We start from the raw sequence: 22104 nt of genomic DNA on the forward strand, positions 1-22104 counted from the left end.
AGGACCAGACGGCTTCCCTGGTGAATTCTACCAAACATTCAAAGAAGACTTAATACCTATCCTTCTCAAACTCTTCCAACAAATTGAGGAGGGGGGGAAGCTCCCTAACTCATTCTACGAAGCTGACATTACCCTGATACCAAAACCAGACAAGGACAACACAAAAAAAATTACAGGCCGATATCACTGATGAACATCGATGCGAAAATCCTCAACAAAATACTAGCAAATCGCATACAACAATACGTTAAAAAGATTATACACCATGATCAAGTGGGATTTATTCCAGGGATGCAGGGATGGTTTAATATTCGCAAATCAATCAACGTAATACACCACATTAATAAAATGAAGAACAAAAATCACATGATCATCTCAATAGATGCAGAGAAAGCATTTGACAAGATACAGCATCCATTTATGATAAAAACTCTGAATAAAATGGGTATAGAAGGAAAGTACCTCAACATAATAAAGACCATATATGAGAAACCCACAGCTAATATCATCCTCAATGGTGAAAAACTGAAAGCTATCCCTCTAAGAACAGGAACCAGACAAGGATGCCCACTGTCACCACTCCTATTTAACATAGTATTGGAAGTCCTAGCCAGAGCAATCAGGCAAGAGAAAGAAATAAAAGGGATCCAAATTGGAAAGGAAGAAGTGAAACTGTCACTATTTGCAGATGACATGATTTTATATATAGAAAACCCTAAAGAATCCACCAGAAAACTTTTAGAAGTAATAAACGAATATGGTAAAGTTGCAGGATACAAAATCAACATACAAAAATCAGTTGCATTTCTGTACACTAACAACGAAGTAGCAGAAAGAGAAATTAAGAATACAACCCCATTTACAATTGCAACAAAAACAATAAAATACCTAGGAATAAACTTAACCAAAGAGGTGAAAGATCTGTACACCAAAAACTATAAAACATTGCTGAAAGAAATTGAAGAAGACACAAAAAAATGGAAAGATATTCCGTGCTCTTGGATTGGAAGAATTAACATAGTTAAGATGTCCATACTTCCTAAAGCCATCTATAGATTCAATGTAATCCCTATCAAAGTTCCAACAACATTTTTCACAGAAATAGAACAAAGAATCCTAAAATTTATATGGAACAACAAAAGACCCCGAATAGCTAAAGGAATCCTGAGAAAAAAGAACAAAGCTGGCGGTATCACACTCCCTGATTTCAAAATATACTACAAAGCTATAGTAACCAAAACAGCATGGTACTGGCACAAAAACAGACACACAGATCAATGGAATAGAATAGAAAGCCCAGAAATAAACCCACACGTCTATGGACAGCTAATCTTTGACAAAAGAGCCAAGAACATCCAATGGGGAAAAGAAAGTCTCTTCAACAAATGGTGTTGGGAAAACTGGACAGCCACATGCAAAAAAATGAAAGTAGACCCTTACCTTACACCATACACAAAAATTAGCTCCAAATGGATTAAAGACTTGAATGTAAGACCTGAAACTATGAAACTTCTAGAAGAAAACATAGGCAGTACGCTCTTCGACATCGGTCTTAGCAACATCTTTTCAAACACCACATCTGACCGGGCAAGAGAAACAATAGAAAAAATAAACAAATGGGACTACATCAAACTAAAAAGCTTCTGCACAGCAAAGGAAACCATCAACAAAACGAAAAGACAACCTAACAATTGGGAGAAGATATTTGCAAACCATACATCTGATAAGGGCTTAATCTCCAAAATATATAAAGAACTCATGCATCTCAACAACAAAAAAACTAACAACCCAATTAAAAAATGGGCAAAAGATCTGAACAGACATTTCTCCAAAGAAGATATACAGACGGCCAATAGACACATGAAAAGATGTTCAAAATCACTAACTATCAGGGAAATGCAAATCAAAACTACAATGAGATATCACCTCACGCCCGTCAGAATGGCTATAATTAACAAGACAGGAAACAACATGTGTTGGAGAGGATGTGGAGAGAAGGGAACTCTCATACACTGCTGGTGGGAGTGCAAACTGGTCCAGCCTCTCTGGAAAACAGTATGGAGATTCCTCAAAAAATCAAGGATAGAACTACCATATGATCCAGCTATTCCACTGCTGGGTATTTATCCAAAGAACTTGAAAACACCAATTTGCAAAGGTACATGCACCCCTGTGTTCATTGCAGCCTTATTCACGATAGCCAAGACTTGGAAGCAACCTAAGTGCCCATCGAGGGACGAATGGATAAAGAAGCTGTGGTATATATACACAATGGAATACTACTCAGCCATAAGAAACGATAAAATCCAGCCATTTGTGACAACATGGATGGACATTGAGGGTATAATGCAAAGTGAAATAAGTCAGAGGGAGAAGGTCAAATACCGTATGATTTCCTTCATTAAGTAGTAGATAATAACAACAATAAACAAACACATAGGGACAGAGATTGGATTGGTGGTTACCAGAGGGGAAGGGGGCAGGGAGGAGGGTGAAAGGGATAATTCGGTACATGTGTGTGGTGATGGGTTGTAATTAGTATTTTGGTGGTGAACATGATGTAATCTATGCAGAAATAGAAGTACAATGATGTACACCTGAAATTTTTACAATGTTATAAACCAATGTTACTGCAATAAACAAAAAATTAAAAAAAAAAAAAAAAAGACTAGCTTAGTGATATAAAAATTAAAACCTCTGTTTTGAAAAAATACTACAGCAAACTGGGGGAAAAATACTTCCAACACAGACACCGGATTAAAATTCTTAATATACAGGGAGCTCTTTCCACCCGAATTAGGAACATTGATTTAAAAATAGGTAAATGACTTGCACAGCAAATTGACAGAATAAATACAAATGATAACGTTATGAAAGGATGTTCCACTTCAACAGTAAGCAAAAAAATGCAAATTAAAATAACAATAATAAATCTCTTGTCTCTGAGATTGAGAAATACTAAATTGATGGGTTTAATTTATACTTCTATGACTGGTAAACTATAAATAGGTAACCTTCCTGAAATGTAGTCTGGAAAAATGTGTTAAAATTTGAAACATTCACAGACTTTGAACCAGCAATTCCATTTTGGGGAATTAATCTTAAAGATATCATTAAAACAATCAGACAAATATAAGGAGATAAGTAGCCTTACACATTGCTAGAAGTGTAAAATAGTACAGCCACTCTTAAGGGAAATTTGCAGTAAATATTAATATTTAAAATGTGCAAACCACAATATCCAGAACATTCCACTTCTCAATTTTCCACTCATGTGCCCAAGGAAGCATTTACAAAGCTATTCATTGTAGTATTATTGTAACAGTAAAAAACTGGAATCAACCTAAATGAGGTAAGACTTAAATGAACCATGGAATAACTATACTATAGAATTCTATGCCATATTTAAAAGGAATATAGTAGGCACCATGTGTAATGATATAGACAGATCTCTAAAATATATTTTAAATGAAAAAAACAAGTTGCACAATGCATTTAGGTAAAAAAAAGAAAAGAAAATTCTATATGTTGTATATTGTCTATAGATTTATATAGATGCATATAAATGCTCCAAAAGAGTCTGGAAGGTTACACAACAAACTGATAACTATAGTTACCTCTGGGGAGGAACTGGAATTAGGCATTGTAATTTACCTGTAAGATTTTAATGTAATACAAGAATGTATTTATGCATTATGTGTAATTAAAGTTAAAAAGAAATAGGAGAAAAAGGTAAAAACAAATGCACAAGGTTGCATGTGCAAGAATAGCCACTGTAGCACTGCATATAACAGTGAAAATGGGAAACCTAAATATCCACCAGCAATAGATTAATTAAATTATTACACATTTACAGAATGAAAAACTATAGATGAAATATTATAGAGGCACTAAAATGACAGCAATTTACATTTACAGATATATAAAGATATCTACAATTCATTAAGAGGAAAAAACTAGATTCTAAAACAGTATATGTATCCAGATATACTTTGCTCTTTAGAGCATATATATGTGTGTGTTTGCGTGTGTGTGAGTGCGCAAGCGCGCACACGCATTAAAATTTTTTTCGATATAGATATACTTGAATAAAGTTAAGAATAGCTACCTTTGGGTGGTGTGATTTGGGGTGACCATAATTTTCTTCTTCATGTACTGCTGTATCTTCTGATTTCTTTTTGCAATGACTGTATATTCTTATTATATTCAGAAAAAAATTATAAATGTATTTCAATTTTTTTTCTGTTTCTATAAGTTTAAGATTTCCGAAGTTTAACCTACTGGTTGCCTGGCTGCCTCACCCCATACACTGTATCAAGCACTGTGGACATGAGTCCAACAAGGCCTATGCATATATCATATAATAGGTGACATCTGGGTCTCTGTCACCTCCTCCTCTCCAAAGACCCCCCCTTGACTTCCACCAACCACCTCTGTCCCCAGTTGTATAAAATCTAAACAATATGAACTGTAGAAACACTCTTGCCATTCTCTAAAATTATTCCTGATTTTTCCTCTGATTTAAATGTTAACAGCAGCTCACAAACCTTTCTCAACGCCTTCATATAGGCAGCAGCTTTTTTCTTGTATTGTAGCATGCATTCGGCTGAAAGAGGATGAATGAATCCACTCGCTGACTTAGGCCCATAGCTCAGTGAAGCAATGAAATAGTCCACATTGTTGCTGAAGAAAGATGCAATCTAAACAAAGTGTAACAAAAGATAGATTTTTGTTTTCCAATAATATATCTAAAATATATATATCTAATAGTTTTTGAAGTAAAGTTAAAGATGCTGAGAATGAAAGTGAAATTTCAACACCTGCCCAAAAGCCCACATTTATTTATTTGAGTAGAATACCTAGGGCAATAATTTATAATAAAAAGATGATACCAGCACAAATATTGAGACCAGACCTCTGACATGTCCTAATATAGACACTTCCTATTCTTCCTAAAAACCAAGACTAATTCTGATTTATTCTGTAGACGATGTTCATAAGTTGTTTACTTCATTAATTTCTGCCACTGCTCTCAAAATATCCATGTTTGGACTTATACATTCCATTCAAATTTCACCTTTGAATGTTTCATATTCCAATGTGAGACAAGCATCTTGACAAGCATTCCAATGACAGAAGCATCTTGAATATGTTATCTCCACTTAAATTTAATTCTGTAAATCCCAATTTGTGGGATTTGTAATTTGTGAATTACAAATATAATAGAAAAAAGACAGAAAATTCAAGAGGTCCTTGTCATTTACAGATTTAACATTTGTTAAATCTATGTAAGAAGCCACAAAGATCCATGACTGTAATTTTCCTGAGCCACGATTTTGAATCTACAGTGCTATATAAAATGGTAATATAAATAAAAATGTCTGAGGTTATAAGCCAGAAAAATTAAAGTCTTGGATACATTAAAGAATACCCTATTTTGATAAAGAAGAAGAAGTAACTTGTGAAACAAAGTATTCTACCTCGGCAAAAATTGCTTAAAAATGAAGCAATTAATCACTAATGGTCTGAAAGGTTATATTTTTCACTAATATTTTACCATGTCAAATGAAATTCTCTAATGTATTTAAGAAAATGAGGAGTCTAAACATCCTGAGCTTTATAGTTCTTGTGAATGACATGGATAATCATACACCTGGTGTTAGCATTTAGGTCATGGTAGTATATAATGAGGTTTATGTTCTTTCTTCTAATAGGTCTACATTTTCCAAGCATTCTTTAATATGTAAATGTTACACATTCCTACTGGTTTTTTTTTAAATTACAAACTGTAAAATTTAATCTAATCATCACACTAGCTAAGTATTAAGCTCTCACCAACTAACATTAGTTCAGATACTTATTTTAGTTAAAAACTGTATATAAAAATTTCAGAATGAAGATCAAATACCTTTCCTTGAGACAACATTTTAAAGTTTCAGGCAAAGTACACCTAAAATAAGCTATGAAGGATCCAAGTATTTAATATTTCAGAGTTCTCATAAAAGGTGGCAGAGACTCTTGTAAAATACTAACGTTCTCTTCTTCCAGAATTTTTTCTTAATTAAATCAAAGTTAAAATTATCCTCAGGAAGCTTCTGGCATGCCTGTAGATGAAAGCATTCAAGAGGGGGCTGTGGGGATGGTCTTCTGACTCAGGAATCCTGTAAGCACAGATCTGGGAGCTGACAGAACCTAAAGATAACACCTTTTAATTATGGCCTCAAACTACAGCAAAGTGTCACAAAGACCAGTCTAAGTTTGGGAAAGATGACATTCAATATCTAACATGATCTATGATCATTTCTTATTAACTTAAACCTCTTTAAAAAAATTTGTTCCTATTATGGTCAAGCTATCAGAAAAATAATAGTATATAAACACAGATAGAGACTAGCATTTCCTTGAGAAATTATGTTGAGTCTGCTGAAATAAATGGGCTAAGACAGTCCTGAATACAGTCCTTTTGGTTTTACATATATGGGTAGTTCTCAGAGAAATCTTAGTCATTAATGATGACAGCCACAGGAGCACACATTCTGAGAATGTGACATCTCCTGAAACCAGAATATCCAAGATAAGATTTTTAAAGAAACTGTACTTTGGTCAGTGTATAATAATAATTAAGTGCTTAATGATCCAAATGATTATTATTTAATATTAAGTGTTTAATGAAAAAACACATCTTGAAGTCACTTTAAAAGAATTTGTTAACATATAAGTGTTACCAATGAACAAACAAAAGACTAGGAGAGAAAAAAAATATTAATGGAGGTTTTGGTTTTTTTTCTTTTTATGTATATTCCCAATTTCTATATAGCAGACCTTTGTACACAAGAATCTATACTGAGACAACATAGAATCTTCAAATTATCAAATATCAAAAAATAAATAAATAAATAGTGAGTGATCCACTTACTCTCATAAATGCTAGTCACTACCATATTGTTTTAAATATTGGGTAGGAAAGAGGAAAAGGGAGACAACTTTATTTTACAAGAAAGCCTGATATTCCAAAATCCTCTCATAGATCAATTTTCTTACGTCATTCAAGAAAAAAAAGGGAGCATATTTAAGAATTGAATTTAATCTCAATATAAACCAGAGAAAAATTACCTTTCCTGCTCCATTTGTTAATGCCACTACTGATGACAGGATACAGTCATTGGTTGTTATCAGCTTCTGTGTTGCTGTTGGAAGTTCATGTTCTATTGTAGCTTTTTGACTATAATGTTTGGAGATATCTATAGAAGCAATCAAATGAAAACTCATTACTATCTATATACAAGTTGCATACAGATAACCAGCCCGTTAACTTCTTATATCTACTCTTACAGATTTACAAAGTAAATCTGACAAAAAATGGTCCCAAATATAAGGATTATGGTGAACACCAATTAGGTCACAAATCCATGTGGAAAGAACAGAGAGAAGTGAGGGTCTCTTAATACCATCCTGGTGTCTCTATTACAGCCACCAGCTTGTGGGTCTGATTCTCCCTCATTTGAGAGCTAGCTCTTGTTCTAGTGTTGGGTAAATGACCAGTATTTACCAGTTAAAAATCCTGTTTTGGGGCCGGCCCCGTGGCCTAGTGGTTAAGTTCGGCATGCTCCACTTCGGGGGCCCGGGTTCAGTTCCCACACGTGGACCTACACCACTCAGTGGCAGCCATGCTATGGCAGCAACCCACATACAAAATAGAGGAAGATCGGCACAGATGTTAGCTCAGGGCGAACCTTCCTCAAGCAAAAAGAGGAAGATTGGCAACAGATGTTAGCTTAGGGCGAATCTTCAGCAAAAAAAAAAAAATCCTGTTTTGATAGTCCAGCAGGAACAAAAGAGAATTTATCTTGTACTTATATAAGGAAGCCATGAGGCTGGAACAGAACAGCCAACATAGGCAGATGTCCCACAATCTTTATTGGACCTTCGCTAGGTTGCTAGTACAAACCCCAACTAACAATGAGAAATGTCTACACAACCAAATAAGGATTGGATCCTCTAGTGTCTGGCTTCACGTGCCACTGCCTCCAGACCAAGAATATTACAACAAAGGCCTGTGGTTAGAAAAGCACAGAAGAGAGGTTTAGATATAAAACTGTTTAACAGAGAAACTGCAGTAGATGAAACTGGCCAAACGGCTAAGCTTGGGGTTTTCTGGGTCTCTGAGAAGTACGATTTTGTCCTGAAAATAAGGGAAAATGGGAGAATTACTAAGAAGGAAGAGTAATTATATTTTTAAATAATGAAGTGTTTACAATACCATATCCTTTGAATTTTTTACAATACTTCAGTTACAACAGCATGAATTATCATTACCAAAAAGCTAAAAATAAATCACAAAACATGGAAATTAACTTTTATAGCAAGTGTGCCTACAGAGCATTTCATTTATTCAGAATAAAGAAATATAGTTGACTTTAGACTATAGATAATTAAAAGAAGACAATTTAGAAAGAAATGGTATTTGAGATTTAACCTGATATGATCATGATATTTTAACACAAATTTACTGTTTTATGAATGAGATTATTTTTAATAATATTTTAAAACTAGGGAATTGTTTAATTTATATATTTTATATACATATATATACACTTTTAATTTAAGATAGTTTTAGATTTACAGAAAAGTTACAGAGTGTCTATATACCCTTTAGCCAGTTTTCCCTACTATTAACATCTTACATTACTATGGCACAGTTGTCACAGTGAAGGAACCAACTAATTGGTAAATTACGTTTTATATGTATACACACACACACACACACACATATATATATATATATATTTTTTTTTTTTGCTGACGAAGATTTGCCCTGAGCTAATATCTGTTGCCAATCTTCCTCTTTTTGCTTGAGGAAGATTTTTCCCTGAGCTAACACCTATGGCAGTCTTCCTCTATTTTGTATGTGGGTCGCCGCCACAGCATGGCTGCTGACAAGTGGTGTAGGTCCGCACCTGGAAACCAAACCTGGGCCACCAAAGTGGAGTGCGCTGAACTTAACCCACTAGGCCACAGGGCTGGCCCCTGAATATATTTTCTTAAATAGATGATTATCCTCTATATATTCATAAGATATCCAAGTGAATAAAAATTCAATTGGAATGCTGAACATTTTTTGTATACTGAACTTCCTAGCCTCTAAAGCAGACATTTTCTTTCTACACAACACAGAAAGTTTATTCACTATTTTACTGTAAGTATAAAATGCTATCACACAACTTGGTTGGTAGGCAATCTTGGTTGATTGGTAGGTGACTGACATACTTATGAATGACGTACAAGACCAAGAACACTTACGTGGCTTCTAATGCATCAATGCTACTGTAGTTTGACTATAATAATTCTCCTAATCCAATTGTTTACTCTTTATTGAGTCCAAATATTTTAATTATTTAGGATGTTCCTTGACATTATTAACTCCAAAAAGAACAAAGAAATCATGTGACCTAGAACAGAGATTTATTTTTCTTTTATGTTTCCTATGACTCTACTTGCTTTAGACCTGAGACTAAAGATAAACAATTCTTGGGGCTGGCCCCATAGTCTAGAGATTGAGTTTGGCATGCTCCGCTTTGGCAGCCCAGGTTCAGTTCTTGGGCGCAGACCTGTACCACTCGTCAGTGGCCATGCTGTGGCAGCGACCCACATACAAAATAGAGGAAGATTGGCACAGATGTTAGCTCAGGGTGAATCTTCCTCAAGGAAAAAAAGAGGAAGATTGGCAATGGATGTTAGCTCAGGGCAAATCTTCCTCAGCAAAAAAAAAAAAGGAGAGAGGAAGAAAAAAAGAGAAAGAAAGGAAACAATTCTCCTTTAGAATGCCACTTGTTAAAAGATTAATTCACTCCCATTTTAATTCCATGTAGGATACATATTTTATAAATCTCTATCTCTTTTCACACTGAGACCTGTCTGTCTACCTGCCTGCCTTCCTTTCTTCCTTCCTTCCAACTTAGATCAAGCAATATTCAGGGCAAAACAGGAAGGGAAGACGTTTGAATAAGAGTTCTCTTAAAAACAAAGTTTCTTCTGTTAATGCCAGTTAATGCTCACTCTGAGTTTTCATGAGAGATACACAACAGTCTTCCAAGCTAGGTAAGAAGACAGATTTGAAGTGTAAACCTGGCAACAGGACCCCGTAACTGCTTGCCAACCATCCTTCATGTTTCCCAATATTTTCCCTTTATATTATGTTCATTTCCAAGGACAGAAACAAGTGGAAGCACACAGGGGGCTCAAGGGGCCTCTGAGTCTCTCATAATCTCCATCAGCTCCTGCCAAATAATAACAGTAACATTCTTTGATTTGGACCACTTGACAGCTTCTCAATATTTTGTAATTTATGAACAAAAGCATCTTTAGAAAACTGTGTATATTATAGATTAATCAAAATAGAAATACAAATAAAATCAAGACTATAAATAAAATCAAGTTTTTTATGTAAATGAAGCTTTAAGATCCTTCTCAATGATAGCTCTAGTTCTAACCCCTCCTTTATAGAAATTCTGGAGAAAATACTAGCAGGAAAAAAATCATAATATCAGCATAGGAAAATCTAGAAAACAAAACCAAAAAACCTGTAGCCACAGAGCTACTTGTGGTTTCAGTGGCCTACTTTTAGGTTAAGCCAAGTCATGGAACAGGGGACTAGAGTTAAGCCTGAACTCCCCAAACCAAACACTGCAGAGGAAAAAGGTATCAGTCCCTTAGTTTTTCTAGAGACCAGACTAGGTTCTGCAGGGTTGGGGTTGACTGTTGTCACCAGCCACCATAACTGTCTATCCAAGCTGTAATTTCTGCAACCATAGCTACCTCCAGAAGTACAGTAACTGTTAAAGTTCCTTATAATTGAAGATAAACCCTAAGAAGGACCATTCTCCAGACTGAATGGTAGGTGATGCTGGATAATACTGCTGAAACAAAGAATGATTCCCAGTGCCATAGGTTACCCGCTAATTTATAGAAGAGCCCCCAATATACTCACCTTACTATTTTCTGTGAAACTAGTAATTGGTCACTAATTGTTAATTAACCACAATGAATAATCTAGGAACCTGGGCTATTTCCAATAGTCCTTAATAATTGCTCCCACTCTCTCTACCTTCCCTTACCCTGAGAGTCTTCAAAATGAAAAGAAAGAAGGAGAAAGCCTAGAAGCAATGCAGAGGTATAGAGAAGAAAGTCAGGACTCAGAATCACATGCTAAGAAGCATATAAAATGCCCTTCAGCAGACTATACTCTTAGGCAATTGAAAGCACAAGCAACTGAAAACTGACCAGGGCTTAACAACAGACCTTCATTTCTTAAGGCTCTGCTGAACAAAACAGGACTTAAAATGGGCACTTTAAATATAAAAATGCACAGGATGGTAGAAAGTTAGTGCATTCTTTCTGGGAACTTTAAACCTTGGTTTCCTCAAATCCTTTATGCTTGGGCTCTAACAAGTGCCGAGTATTTTGGTAAATACCTCCGAACAGCATGTCTGGTTTGATAAAATTCACACACCTGCCTTAAGTCAGTGTAATGTATTTTTGGCTCAAGTACTGTGCACAAGGGTTTCTCTTCAGCACTTTGTTTACTCTCAGAAATGAAGCAGATGGAAAAAGCAGAAGGCAGTGAGCTGTGCAATTCAATGTAAGCCAAATGCTACTAAGCCTTTATCTGGGGTCTATTAGCCTTGGGAATATTTGTTTAAATCTCATTCAGGCAGATCTGAGAAAGTGGGATGAAGGTTTTAAGTTTATTTATGTTCTTTTTCAAGCCTCACCTTTCATGACATCATGAAGTCCATGCAGAGCAGCACCAACATTTGTTAAGACGGAACCGTAGTTTGTCCGAAGGAGTCCATCTGGCTCCGTACCTAGGAAACCAAAATCACAAACCTAAGCATTTTCCCAGAAGACTTCGCCTGAAAAAATGACAGCCCACCATCTCTCTCTACTTTTGGGAAAAGAGAAATGAAGACTGCTCATGATATGTCGAAAATAATGGCTCTTAAAATTATTGAAGACACATTCAGATAACAATGGTGATAAATATAGACACATCTAATTGATTTGCATCTCCCATGTACACAAATATTTTTAATGGTTAAGAATCAAAATTAAATTGCTAAGCAAGACTATGTCTTTCATGATTCTTTTTGAAATAAAAGTCTTTGTGAATTTTCACCTTGTTACTATATAACACATTTCTCATTTTATTCTTTCCCTACTCGTTATTATTTGCTGAACATCACTAAAAACACTATTATTCAAACATCACCGAGTTCTACTTCTGGCATGACAGCATAAGCAGCTCCAAAGATCTGCTCCTCAGCAAAATTGGTGAAAATTATTTAAAAACAATCATTTAAAACTCTGGTAATGATCCTAAGGGTATATAGCAAATGAAGAAACATTTATTCATGACAATCTTTAACAACTAGGTAAGAACAGTAAGAATCTGTAGTATTTGAACAGAGACCCACTCCTTCCCTCTGCCCCCCAGCTCAAGTGAGCTGGAAATCCCAGTCTAGACTGGTGCAGCCAAGAACATAGGATTCCTTCTCCCCTAATTCCCAGTTGGAGGGCTGCATTTCTCATCCTGGCCCCAGCTACCTGTTGCTGAGGCTAGTTCTGGGTAAGTATGACCCAGAGGTGGGGGCTCTCTTCTTCCACCCAGCCCCGATTCACGGGATGGACATGGTGCTGCTGAGAATCTTGGGCCCTGATCACCCTTGCCCTGGCTCATCAACAGGAGTTCCATGCCAAAAAAAGCAAGCCAAGGAGACCTGGGCTGTGGTCCTATCACCTCCACGGAGCCCCCAGCTACTAATGCAGGGGTGTCACTCTGAGAGAAGTACATCATTGTCCTCACCCCGAGAACCATGGCTCAGAGATTTAGCCCAAGGGAGAAACAATTCTTAAAACAGAAAACTCTGAATCTCTTCCCAAAGGAACTGGCTTAATTCGTAACAGAACACAAAAAAGTTTAAGCCTAAAGGTGCTCTCAAAAATAATGGAATTTGTGCTAAAAGCAAAGAGAAAATTGGTAGATTCATTAGAGATATAAGTTCAACTGTAGGCTGATTGGTTTATCATAGAGAACCAGAGAAAGAAACAGCTAAGAGCCCTCCTGGGGTCAGAACAAATCTCAAACACTGATCTCAAAAACTATACCTGCTAGGTATATGCTAAGTCTATAACTATACCCATAAAGGAGCCCAAATTTAATTGGATCAGTCTGTGGAGCAATTTATGCCCCCATTGTTGAAAACAAGACAGCCATCAGCCAGCAACTAGTAGAGCTAAAACCTGGACGTGATTAGGAAAGGAGACAGTGACAGACAGCCCTGCCAAAACCACTGTCATCCCAGGGTGACTGTTTCCATGCCCAAGGCTGAACCCTTTGAGAAGCAGCATCAGGGTGCAAAACTTATACTCCAAGGGGCTGGCCTGGTGGCGTAGCGGTTAAGTTCGTGCGCTCCACTTCTGGCGGCCCAGGGTCCGCAGGTTCAGATCCTGGGTGTGGACCTACGCACTGTTCATCAAGCCATGCTGTGGCAGCATCCCACATAAAGTAGAGGAAGATGGGGACAGATGTTAGCCCAGGGCCAATCTTCCTCAGCAAAAAAGAGGAGGATTGGCAACAGGTGTTAGCTCAGGGCTAATCTTCCTCACAAAAAAAAAAAAAACTTATACTCTGAAAACTACAAAATAACATTTAAAGAAATTAAAGAAGATCTACATAGATGGAAAACTACACCACGTTCACAGATCAGAAAACTTAATACTGTTAGGATGGCAATACTCCCTGTATTAGTTTCCTAAGGCTGCTGTAACAGAGTATTACAAATGGGGCGGCTTAAAACAACAGAAATTTATTCTCTCACAATTCTGGAGGCCAGAAGTCTGAAATCAAGGTGTTGACGGGGCCCCACTCTCTCTAAAGCCTCTTGAGGAAAATTCTTCCTTGCCTCTTCCAGCTTCTCTTGGCCCCATGTGTTCCTCGGCTTATGGCAGCATAACTCCAATCCTTGCCTCTGTCTTCATATGGCCTTCTCCTCTGTGTCACTCCTGTGTCTCTCCCTCCAAATCGCTCCTGATAAGGATACCAGTCATTGGACTGGTTGGGCTCTCCCAAAACCAGTATGACTTCATCTTAACCTGATTACATCTGCAGAGATCTTATTTCCAAATAAGGTCACACATACAGAGGGTATATTCTAACAAGGGTTAGAACTCCACATATCTTTTGGGAGACACAATTCAAACCACAAAACTCCCCAAACTAATCTACAGATTCAAAGAAATCTCCATCAGAATCCCAGCTGACTTCGTTGTAGAAACTGACAAGCTGATTCTAAAATTCACATGGAATTGTAAGGGACCAAGAATCACCAAAATGATCTTGAAAAAGAAGAACAAAGTAAGAGGACTCTCACTTCCTGATCTCAAAACTTACTACAAAACAACAGTCATCAAGATAGTGTGGTACTGGCATAGGATAGGCAAGTAGACCAATAGAATAGACCTGAGAATCCAGGAATAAATCCACACATCTATGGTCAACTGATTCTTAATAAAGGTGCCAAGGCCATTCAATAGGAAAGGAATAGTCTTTTCAATGAATGGTGCTGAGATAACTTGATAGCCACATGCAAAAGATGAAGTTGGACCTTTACTTCACACCACATATAAAAATTAACTCAAAATGGATCAAAGATCTAAATGTAAGAGCTGAAACTATAAAACTCTTAGAAGAAAACATAAGGGTAAGCATTCATGACCTCATATTTGACAACAGATTCTTAAATATGACCAAATGCATGAGTAACAAAAATAAATAAATTTGACTTCACCAAAACTAAAAACTTTTGTGCTTCAAAGGATACCATCAAGAAAATGAAAAGATAACCTGCAAAATGGAAGAAAATCTTGCAAATCATATATCCGATAAGGGATTTTTATCTAGAAAATATAAAGAACTCTTACAACTCAATAATAAAAAGACAACCCAATTAAAAAATGGAGAAAAGATCTGAATAAACGTATCTCTAAAGAAGATATACAAATGACCAATAAGGACTTGAAAAGATACTAGACATCACGGAAATGCAAATCAAAACTGCAATGAGATACCACCTCAAAAAGTCAGATGATAACACTAGGATGGCTAAATCCAAAAAGTCAGATAATAACAAGCATTAGTGAGAATACGGAGAAATCAGAACGCTCCTATACTGCTCATGGGAATGTAAAATGGTACAGTCACCTTGGAAAACAGTCTGGCAGGTCCTCCAACAGTTAAACATAGAGTTACTATATAACCCAGCAATTCCACTCGTAGGCATATACTCAAGAGAAATGAAAAGATATGTCCACTCAAAAACTTTTTCACAGTCTATAGCATCATTGTTCACAAGAGCTAAAAGATGGAAACAACCCAAATGTCCATCCACTGATGCGTAAATAAAATGTGGTATTCCATACAATGGACTATTATTCTGCAATAAAAAGGCATGAAATACTGATACATGCTACAACTTGGATGAATATTTAAAACATTATGCTAAGTGAAAGAAAGCAGTCACAAAAGACCACATATTATATGGTTCCATTTATACGAAATGTTCAGAATAGGCAAATCTACAGACAGAAAATGGTGGCTTGGTGCTGGGGAGGAGTGGAACAGAGGAATAAGAGGGTGTTAACTAAAGTACACAGGGTTTTTTCTTGAGGTGATGAAAATATTCCAAAATTGTCTGTAGTGGTGCACATATCTGTGACTATAGTATAAGCCATTGAATTGTACACTTTAAGTGGGTAAACTGTAAGGTATATAAATTATATCACATTAAAGCTGTTAAAAAAACAAACAAATCACTACCAGGAAAATCATAGCATCCTTAAAAACATCATTTAAACTGAGGTCCATTCAATTACCTGAAAATACTCTTTCAAATTAGACCAAAGAGAAATAAATAGCATTTTCACTATTAAACCTCCCCTATGCTACTTGTTGAAAGGTTGCTACAAATTCTTATGCTTTGCTCCTCTCCATTTAAAAATGAGGAAGGAGAGAAAGGGAATTAACATTGAATGCATGTCTTCAATGCCTGATATTGTACATTCTTAACTTAATAATCACGTTTATCTCCATGTTATAAATGGGATAACAGGCACAAAGAAGTAATGTGATTTTCCCAAGGTCATAAACATATAAGAGGCTGGAGAATTTAAATTCAAGTTTTTCTGATTCCAGATCCTAGACTCTTCTCATTCAACCAAGCTAAACCATCTCCCTTCCCCAGCCTCTTGTACTCTAAGTTCTTCGAGTTGAAGCTTGACCAACAAACACACTTACTTGGCAAGGCAAGAAGCCTGATGTAAGTCTGCAGCTTCTCAAAAACAGCTGTCATCTTCTTCATGTCCTGAGACAGCTCTAGATTCCTGGCTCTTAACGCAGTTGTGCAAAGAGAAGATTCACATTCTTCTTCTAAACTAGGAATGGGCAGATTTTTTTAAAAGTGAGCATCTTGAGCGATTTTGAATTAGCTATAAAAAATCATCTAAATTCTTAAACAACTATATCCAAAAAGAGACTTTGCAAAAAAAGGAATTTGATCTCATTTACAAGGTTCCATAATACATACACCTGCTTGCTGCAAATGCCAATGGAACAGAGGACTAAATGCCCACTATCTTTCCACTCTGAGAGCAGCACAAAACTGTTTCCCTTAAAAATACTTTTAAGAGGGCCGGCCCTGTGGCTTGGTGGTTAAGTGCGCGCGCTGCAATGCTGGTGGCCCGGGTTCGGATCCCGGGTGCGCATCGAGGCACCACTTCTCCGTCCATCCTGAGGCCGAGTCCCACATACAGCAACTAGAAGGATGTGCAGCTATGACATACAACTATCTACTGGGGCTTTGGGGGGAAAAATTAAATAAATAAAATCTTTAAAAAAAAAAAAAATACTTTTAAGAGAAAAACATTTCATAGACTGAATTCCTAAACAGAATTAATTAAATAGGAACTAGCAGACAGAATCACTAAGAAATCTTTTTCAACATATGTAGTTTCAAAAGCCAAACAGATTGGACAAAACAATCTATAGGCTCAAATCTAAAAGTAAATGCTTAACACTCATAAAATACTTTGTCATTTTCAATTTTAAATGGTACTTGGGAAAACTTAATTATAAGGTTAAAAAAAACATGTGGACTCAACAGTGTTTATTAAAAATGTGCAGGTAATCAAGTAAAATGCTTTTTACACAAAGCTGGAAAAGTTATTAGCACAAGAATGTTAATAATATCTCTTGACCTTGCCCCTCTCCTCTTCTACTTTATTTACAGCAGACAGCTCCATTGAATACTAAGCCCATTTACTACTAAGGAACATGTCATCTGTCAATTAAAGTGGTATTTAAACCAATGACCAAAACATTGCCTAAAAACATGAATACCTGATGAGGTAGGGCTGAAAGCATATGGGACAGAACATTCCAAGAATAGGAATCTTAGATCAACAAAGGACTTATCCAGTGTTTCTAAAAATGTAATAGTGAAAAAATAAATTAAGATAAAATAAAAATGTATAATTATTTCAAGTAGTAAATACCACTTTTGCAATGATTCTTAAACAGATTCTTTTTAATATAAGCCAAATCAATAAGGTATGTTCGGAGCCGGCTGGGTGGTGCAAGTGGTTAAGTGCGTGCACTCCGCTGCAGCGGCCCGGGGTTCGCTGGTTTGGATCCCAGGCGTGCACCGACACACCACTTGGCAAGCCATGCTGTGGCGGCATCCCATATAAAGTGGAGGAAGATGGGCATGGATGTTAGCCCAGGGCCAGTCTTCCTCAGCAAAAAGAGAAGGATTGGCAGATGTTAGCTCAGGACCGATCTTCCTCACAAAAAAGAAATAAGGTATGTTCAATTTAGGGTTAAACTTCTAGACTCAATTTTAAAAAAAACTTTAATTATATTGAACTGTAACATGTAAGGATCTGAATGAAACTATAATTCATAATTATGAGTTTAAGTCATAATTCCCTGATTCCTAAAACTCTGTCATATGCACAAATCATAGAATTCCATTACTGAAATACTTTGTTAGGGTAGACTTAGGAAATAAGATGGCCCTTAACACATACTAATTTTTTTTTAAAATAATGAAACTTTACATTTTCCTAAATGGTTTTGTTTGTTTTGTTTTGTTTTGTTTTGTTTTGTTGAGGAAGATTGGCCCTGAACTAACATCTGTTGCCAATCTTCCTCTTTTTGCTTGAGGAAGATTGTCACTGAGCTAACATCTGTGCCAATCTTTCTCTATTTTGTATGTGGGATGCTGCCACAGCATGGCTTGATGACCGGTGTGTAGGTCTACACCCAGGATCTGAACCCACGAGTCCTGGGCCACAAAGCAGAGTGCACGAACTTATCCAATAGGCCACAGGGCCAGCCCAAAACTTTAAATTTTTGAAAAGCTAAAACCTACTACTTTAGTTTTACAAGGACTTACAAACTATAATTACTTATATATTTTCAATATCTGTAAGTTATTCATCGACATATTTTCTAAACCTTATTTTGCAAAATACTATAATACGTATATGTTCTTATCTCTCTTATGTTCAGTTGTATTATTCTTTGATTATTTTTTTTTAAAGGCTAACTCTTAGGATGAAAAATTTAGATGAATTAGGAGTCTTGGTAGTTGTAGACCAAAAGTATCAAAACGTACAAGCAGTATTATCAAATTTCCAGTTACATAAATTATTTTCTCTTGTCTTCCCAGGAATATTTAAGGTTACTAAATGACATATCTTATGAGGACTGGAAGAGATAAAGTGTTTAGCTTATAATTTAAATAAATCATCAATAATAAAAACAACAATATACCATTTAAAAGAAACCTAAGAATTACAGATTCAAATGTAGAAGTTAACTATTATAACCCCCATATAGTTGTTTACAGCAAAAGAATAATAAATAACCCAAAACTGAAATATTTCTTTCAAATAAATGTGTCATTCAGAATCACTGAAAACCCAGGTTCATAGCATTATGTGGTTATGGTAGTAAACACTGTACAGAGAAGTACTGAAAAAACCCTAGCTGAGAGACTACAATTCAATTTTCTTAAATATGAGTTTATGCTGCTCAAGTCTTGATTTTCCTTTTTCAGAAAAGTCTAAATTGGTTGTGGTACAGAAAGGTCAGGCAGATCACTAGAGGCACATGTTACTACTTTATTAACTCCAGTGCAGGCTAGATGACACCCCACAATTCCCCAAGCTCCTTGGCCTCGAGGGGTAAGTACCTTTTTAACTGATAAGGAAGAATCTTCCTAAGAAAACATATGTAAGAGGTTAAATGCTCTGAAAAAGTTTTCAATTTCACAGTTGTCTCCTGGAAAAGAAAAACAATTTCAAGGTTAACAGTGTCATTTGACAAAGAAGAGCTCCTGCTTCCAGAAGTAAAACACAGAAGAAAATTACCAGGACAGTCACAGTATCCTCAGTAATACTTTCAAATAAATGAAGCATTCCTTCCTCAAGAGGGCGGACATAGGACGCATTTTCATGAAGGTATTGTGAGAACTAAATAGAAGGAAAGGAATTATGAGTTAAATCACAGGAAAATAACAAAAATCAACACATTTGTAAATGGACTCACTAAATTATAAACCTAAATTCTTTTGGAAACATTTTTTGGGAAGTTTGGCTTTTACACAAAGATGCTCCCCACTAACAATCCCAGGTCCTATCTCGAAGTCCCCATTCCACTGCAAAACCAGGAACTAGAAGAGAGGCGACATAGTCAACAACCAGGCATGGGAGGAAACGGGGAGGAGATATTACATTACAAGCCAGCACCAACAGGCCTTCTTCCCTAAACATTTGCTTCTCCACAGGGGTCTCAGTTAAAAATAAAAATTTTGAAAATCGAAACTGTGTGTGACAGATTTTTGTGTTATATACCAAATTTTTTTCAGTTTTATTAAGATATAATAGATATACAGCACTATAAAAGTTTAGAGTGTACAGCATGATGACTCGACATACATATATTGTGAAATGATTACCACAATAAGTTTAGTTAACATCCATCACCTCATGTAGTTACAAAAAAAATTTTCTTTTTCCTTGTGATGAGAACTTTTAGGATCTACTCTCCTAACAACTTTCAAATATACCATACAGCAGCATTAACTATATACAATGTTCAAGGTTAACAAATTCCAGAAATGTAATTATCATCAAAATGAGGACACAAAAACTTTTTATAACTGTCACTGATACTTTAGTATTTACAAAGGACTAACTGAGTATGAAGAATAGATCCAGAAAAAGATCCTAAAGGTATTTAGACAATTTAGAGGCAAAAAGTTAATTTTCACTAAATATGAATATCTCAATTATCTAAGTATTATATAATGGCCCAAACTGCGATTCTCAGTATAGAAATGTAACATCTCATTTTGCAGAAATGTGATTCAACTGGCCCTATTGCAAACTACACAAATATATGGCCCTGGGCAACTTACTTAACCTCTCTGGGCTTTGATCTTTAGAGCTGTAAAATAAGACGAACTCTAAGCTTACAGGTGTAAACACCTACTTTATGATTCTATGAACACATCTAAACACTCTGGTCATCTTTTAATAAATGGTTTCTGAATATCCTTAAATATTACAGATTTAGAAAAATCACATAGGGCCTTTCATAGGCCAAAACACCAAAGGTAAAATATTGAGAAATAAATGAACTCTTCAAAGTAATGAAGTGTTTCAGAGAAGTTAAGATTAACATAATTGATTCTCACCACGTGGCGATAATATGGCAACAAGCTAAAATAAAATTTCAGTAATGGACAAAGAACCATTATTGAGTAGAAAATATTTTTTGATATTATAGGAAGTGTAAAAGAAAATATAACTACATTAAAATGCTGCAGGACTGTTTTTTCTACCCAGGACTTCTGAACACTTTTTCCCACAGTGATATTAAAGAGCATTTCAAAGGCCCGAAGTTGAATTTTTACAAACTTCAATAGATTTGTGGAGTGAGATCAAAAGTGACTGATAAAAACAAGCACCTACTGAGGGCTTCCTATGTGAAAGGCATAATGATGATGATGGATAAGAGCTACCTTCATTGAGCGCGTCCTGCATGCGGGCACTGCTCTTAGTGCTTTACACGTAGTATCTCATTTAATCCTCAAACATACCTGTGAGTACACATACCTGTGAGGTGGGTACTCTATCCCTCATTTTAAAAATAAGGAAACTGAAGCACAGAGAGGTGAAATAAATTGCTCAAGAGAACACAGAAAGTGGCAGAACTAGGCTGGGACCCCAGAAGTCCGACTCAAGTCCTTTGTCATACTAATAGGCACTTACGAGATCTGTGGCCATAAACACTATTCAAACTCTGGAAATACTGCATGATGCACAAAAACAAGTTGGGAAGAAGAATCAAGTAAGTAGGAAGAGAGACATGAGTCATTTCAGATTGCCACATTATGGGGCACTTTGAGCACACATCTATAGCAAGATCCCTTAATTTCCTCCCTGAGGGAGCCAGCCTTCAAGACGGCCCCAATGATCCCTGCCTCATGAAATTCTTGACTCTGTGTAGTACCCTTGCACATTGTTTCAGGGTTGGTTTGTGTGACCAATACAATACAGTAGAAATGATTGTATGTGACTACTCAGGCTAAGTCATAACAGGCATTGTGGCTTCCTCTTTGCTCTCTGTTGAATCACTGGCTCCGGGGGAAGTTAACTGCTGTGTCTTGAAGACACTCAAGCAGGCCTATGGCAAGGTGCAGGCAACGAGAAACTGAGGCTTCCAGCCAACAAGCAGCACTAGCTCACCAGGCATGAGAGTGAGCTGCCTTGGAAACCCCAGTCAAGTCTTCAGATGAATGCAGCCTCGGCTGACATCTTGACTGAAACCTTATGAGAGACCATGAGCCAGAAGCCCCTAGCTAATTTTCTCCTGAATTCCTGACCCACAGAAACTGTGTGAGATAATACAATTTTGGTGTTTAACCTACTACTAAGTTTTAGAGTAATTTATTACAGAGCAATACATAACCAATACACTCA

General features: G+C 36.3%; 1 protein-coding gene across 4 annotated transcripts in view; it reads right to left on the bottom strand.

The window, feature by feature from the left end:
* The window catches only part of PPP1R21 (protein phosphatase 1 regulatory subunit 21), a 66810-nt gene that overhangs the window by 19470 nt on the left and 25236 nt on the right, over positions 1-22104 (bottom strand). For all 4 annotated transcript variants that reach the window (XM_004436664.3, XM_087436804.1, XM_087436802.1 and 1 more), the window contains exons 10-15: positions 19489-19590; positions 19311-19399; positions 16352-16488; positions 11772-11864; positions 7114-7241; positions 4548-4700 (exon numbers count right to left, since the gene is read on the bottom strand). In XM_004436664.3, coding sequence (XP_004436721.1) covers positions 4548-4700; positions 7114-7241; positions 11772-11864; positions 16352-16488; positions 19311-19399; positions 19489-19590 — 702 coding nt within the window. The remainder of the gene's footprint in view (positions 1-4547; positions 4701-7113; positions 7242-11771; positions 11865-16351; positions 16489-19310; positions 19400-19488; positions 19591-22104) is intronic.

Source organism: Ceratotherium simum, chromosome 11 (assembly GCF_057802395.1).
Source record: "Ceratotherium simum simum isolate JZ-2026a chromosome 11, ASM5780239v1, whole genome shotgun sequence".
NCBI classification, from domain to species: Eukaryota; Metazoa; Chordata; class Mammalia; order Perissodactyla; family Rhinocerotidae; genus Ceratotherium; species Ceratotherium simum.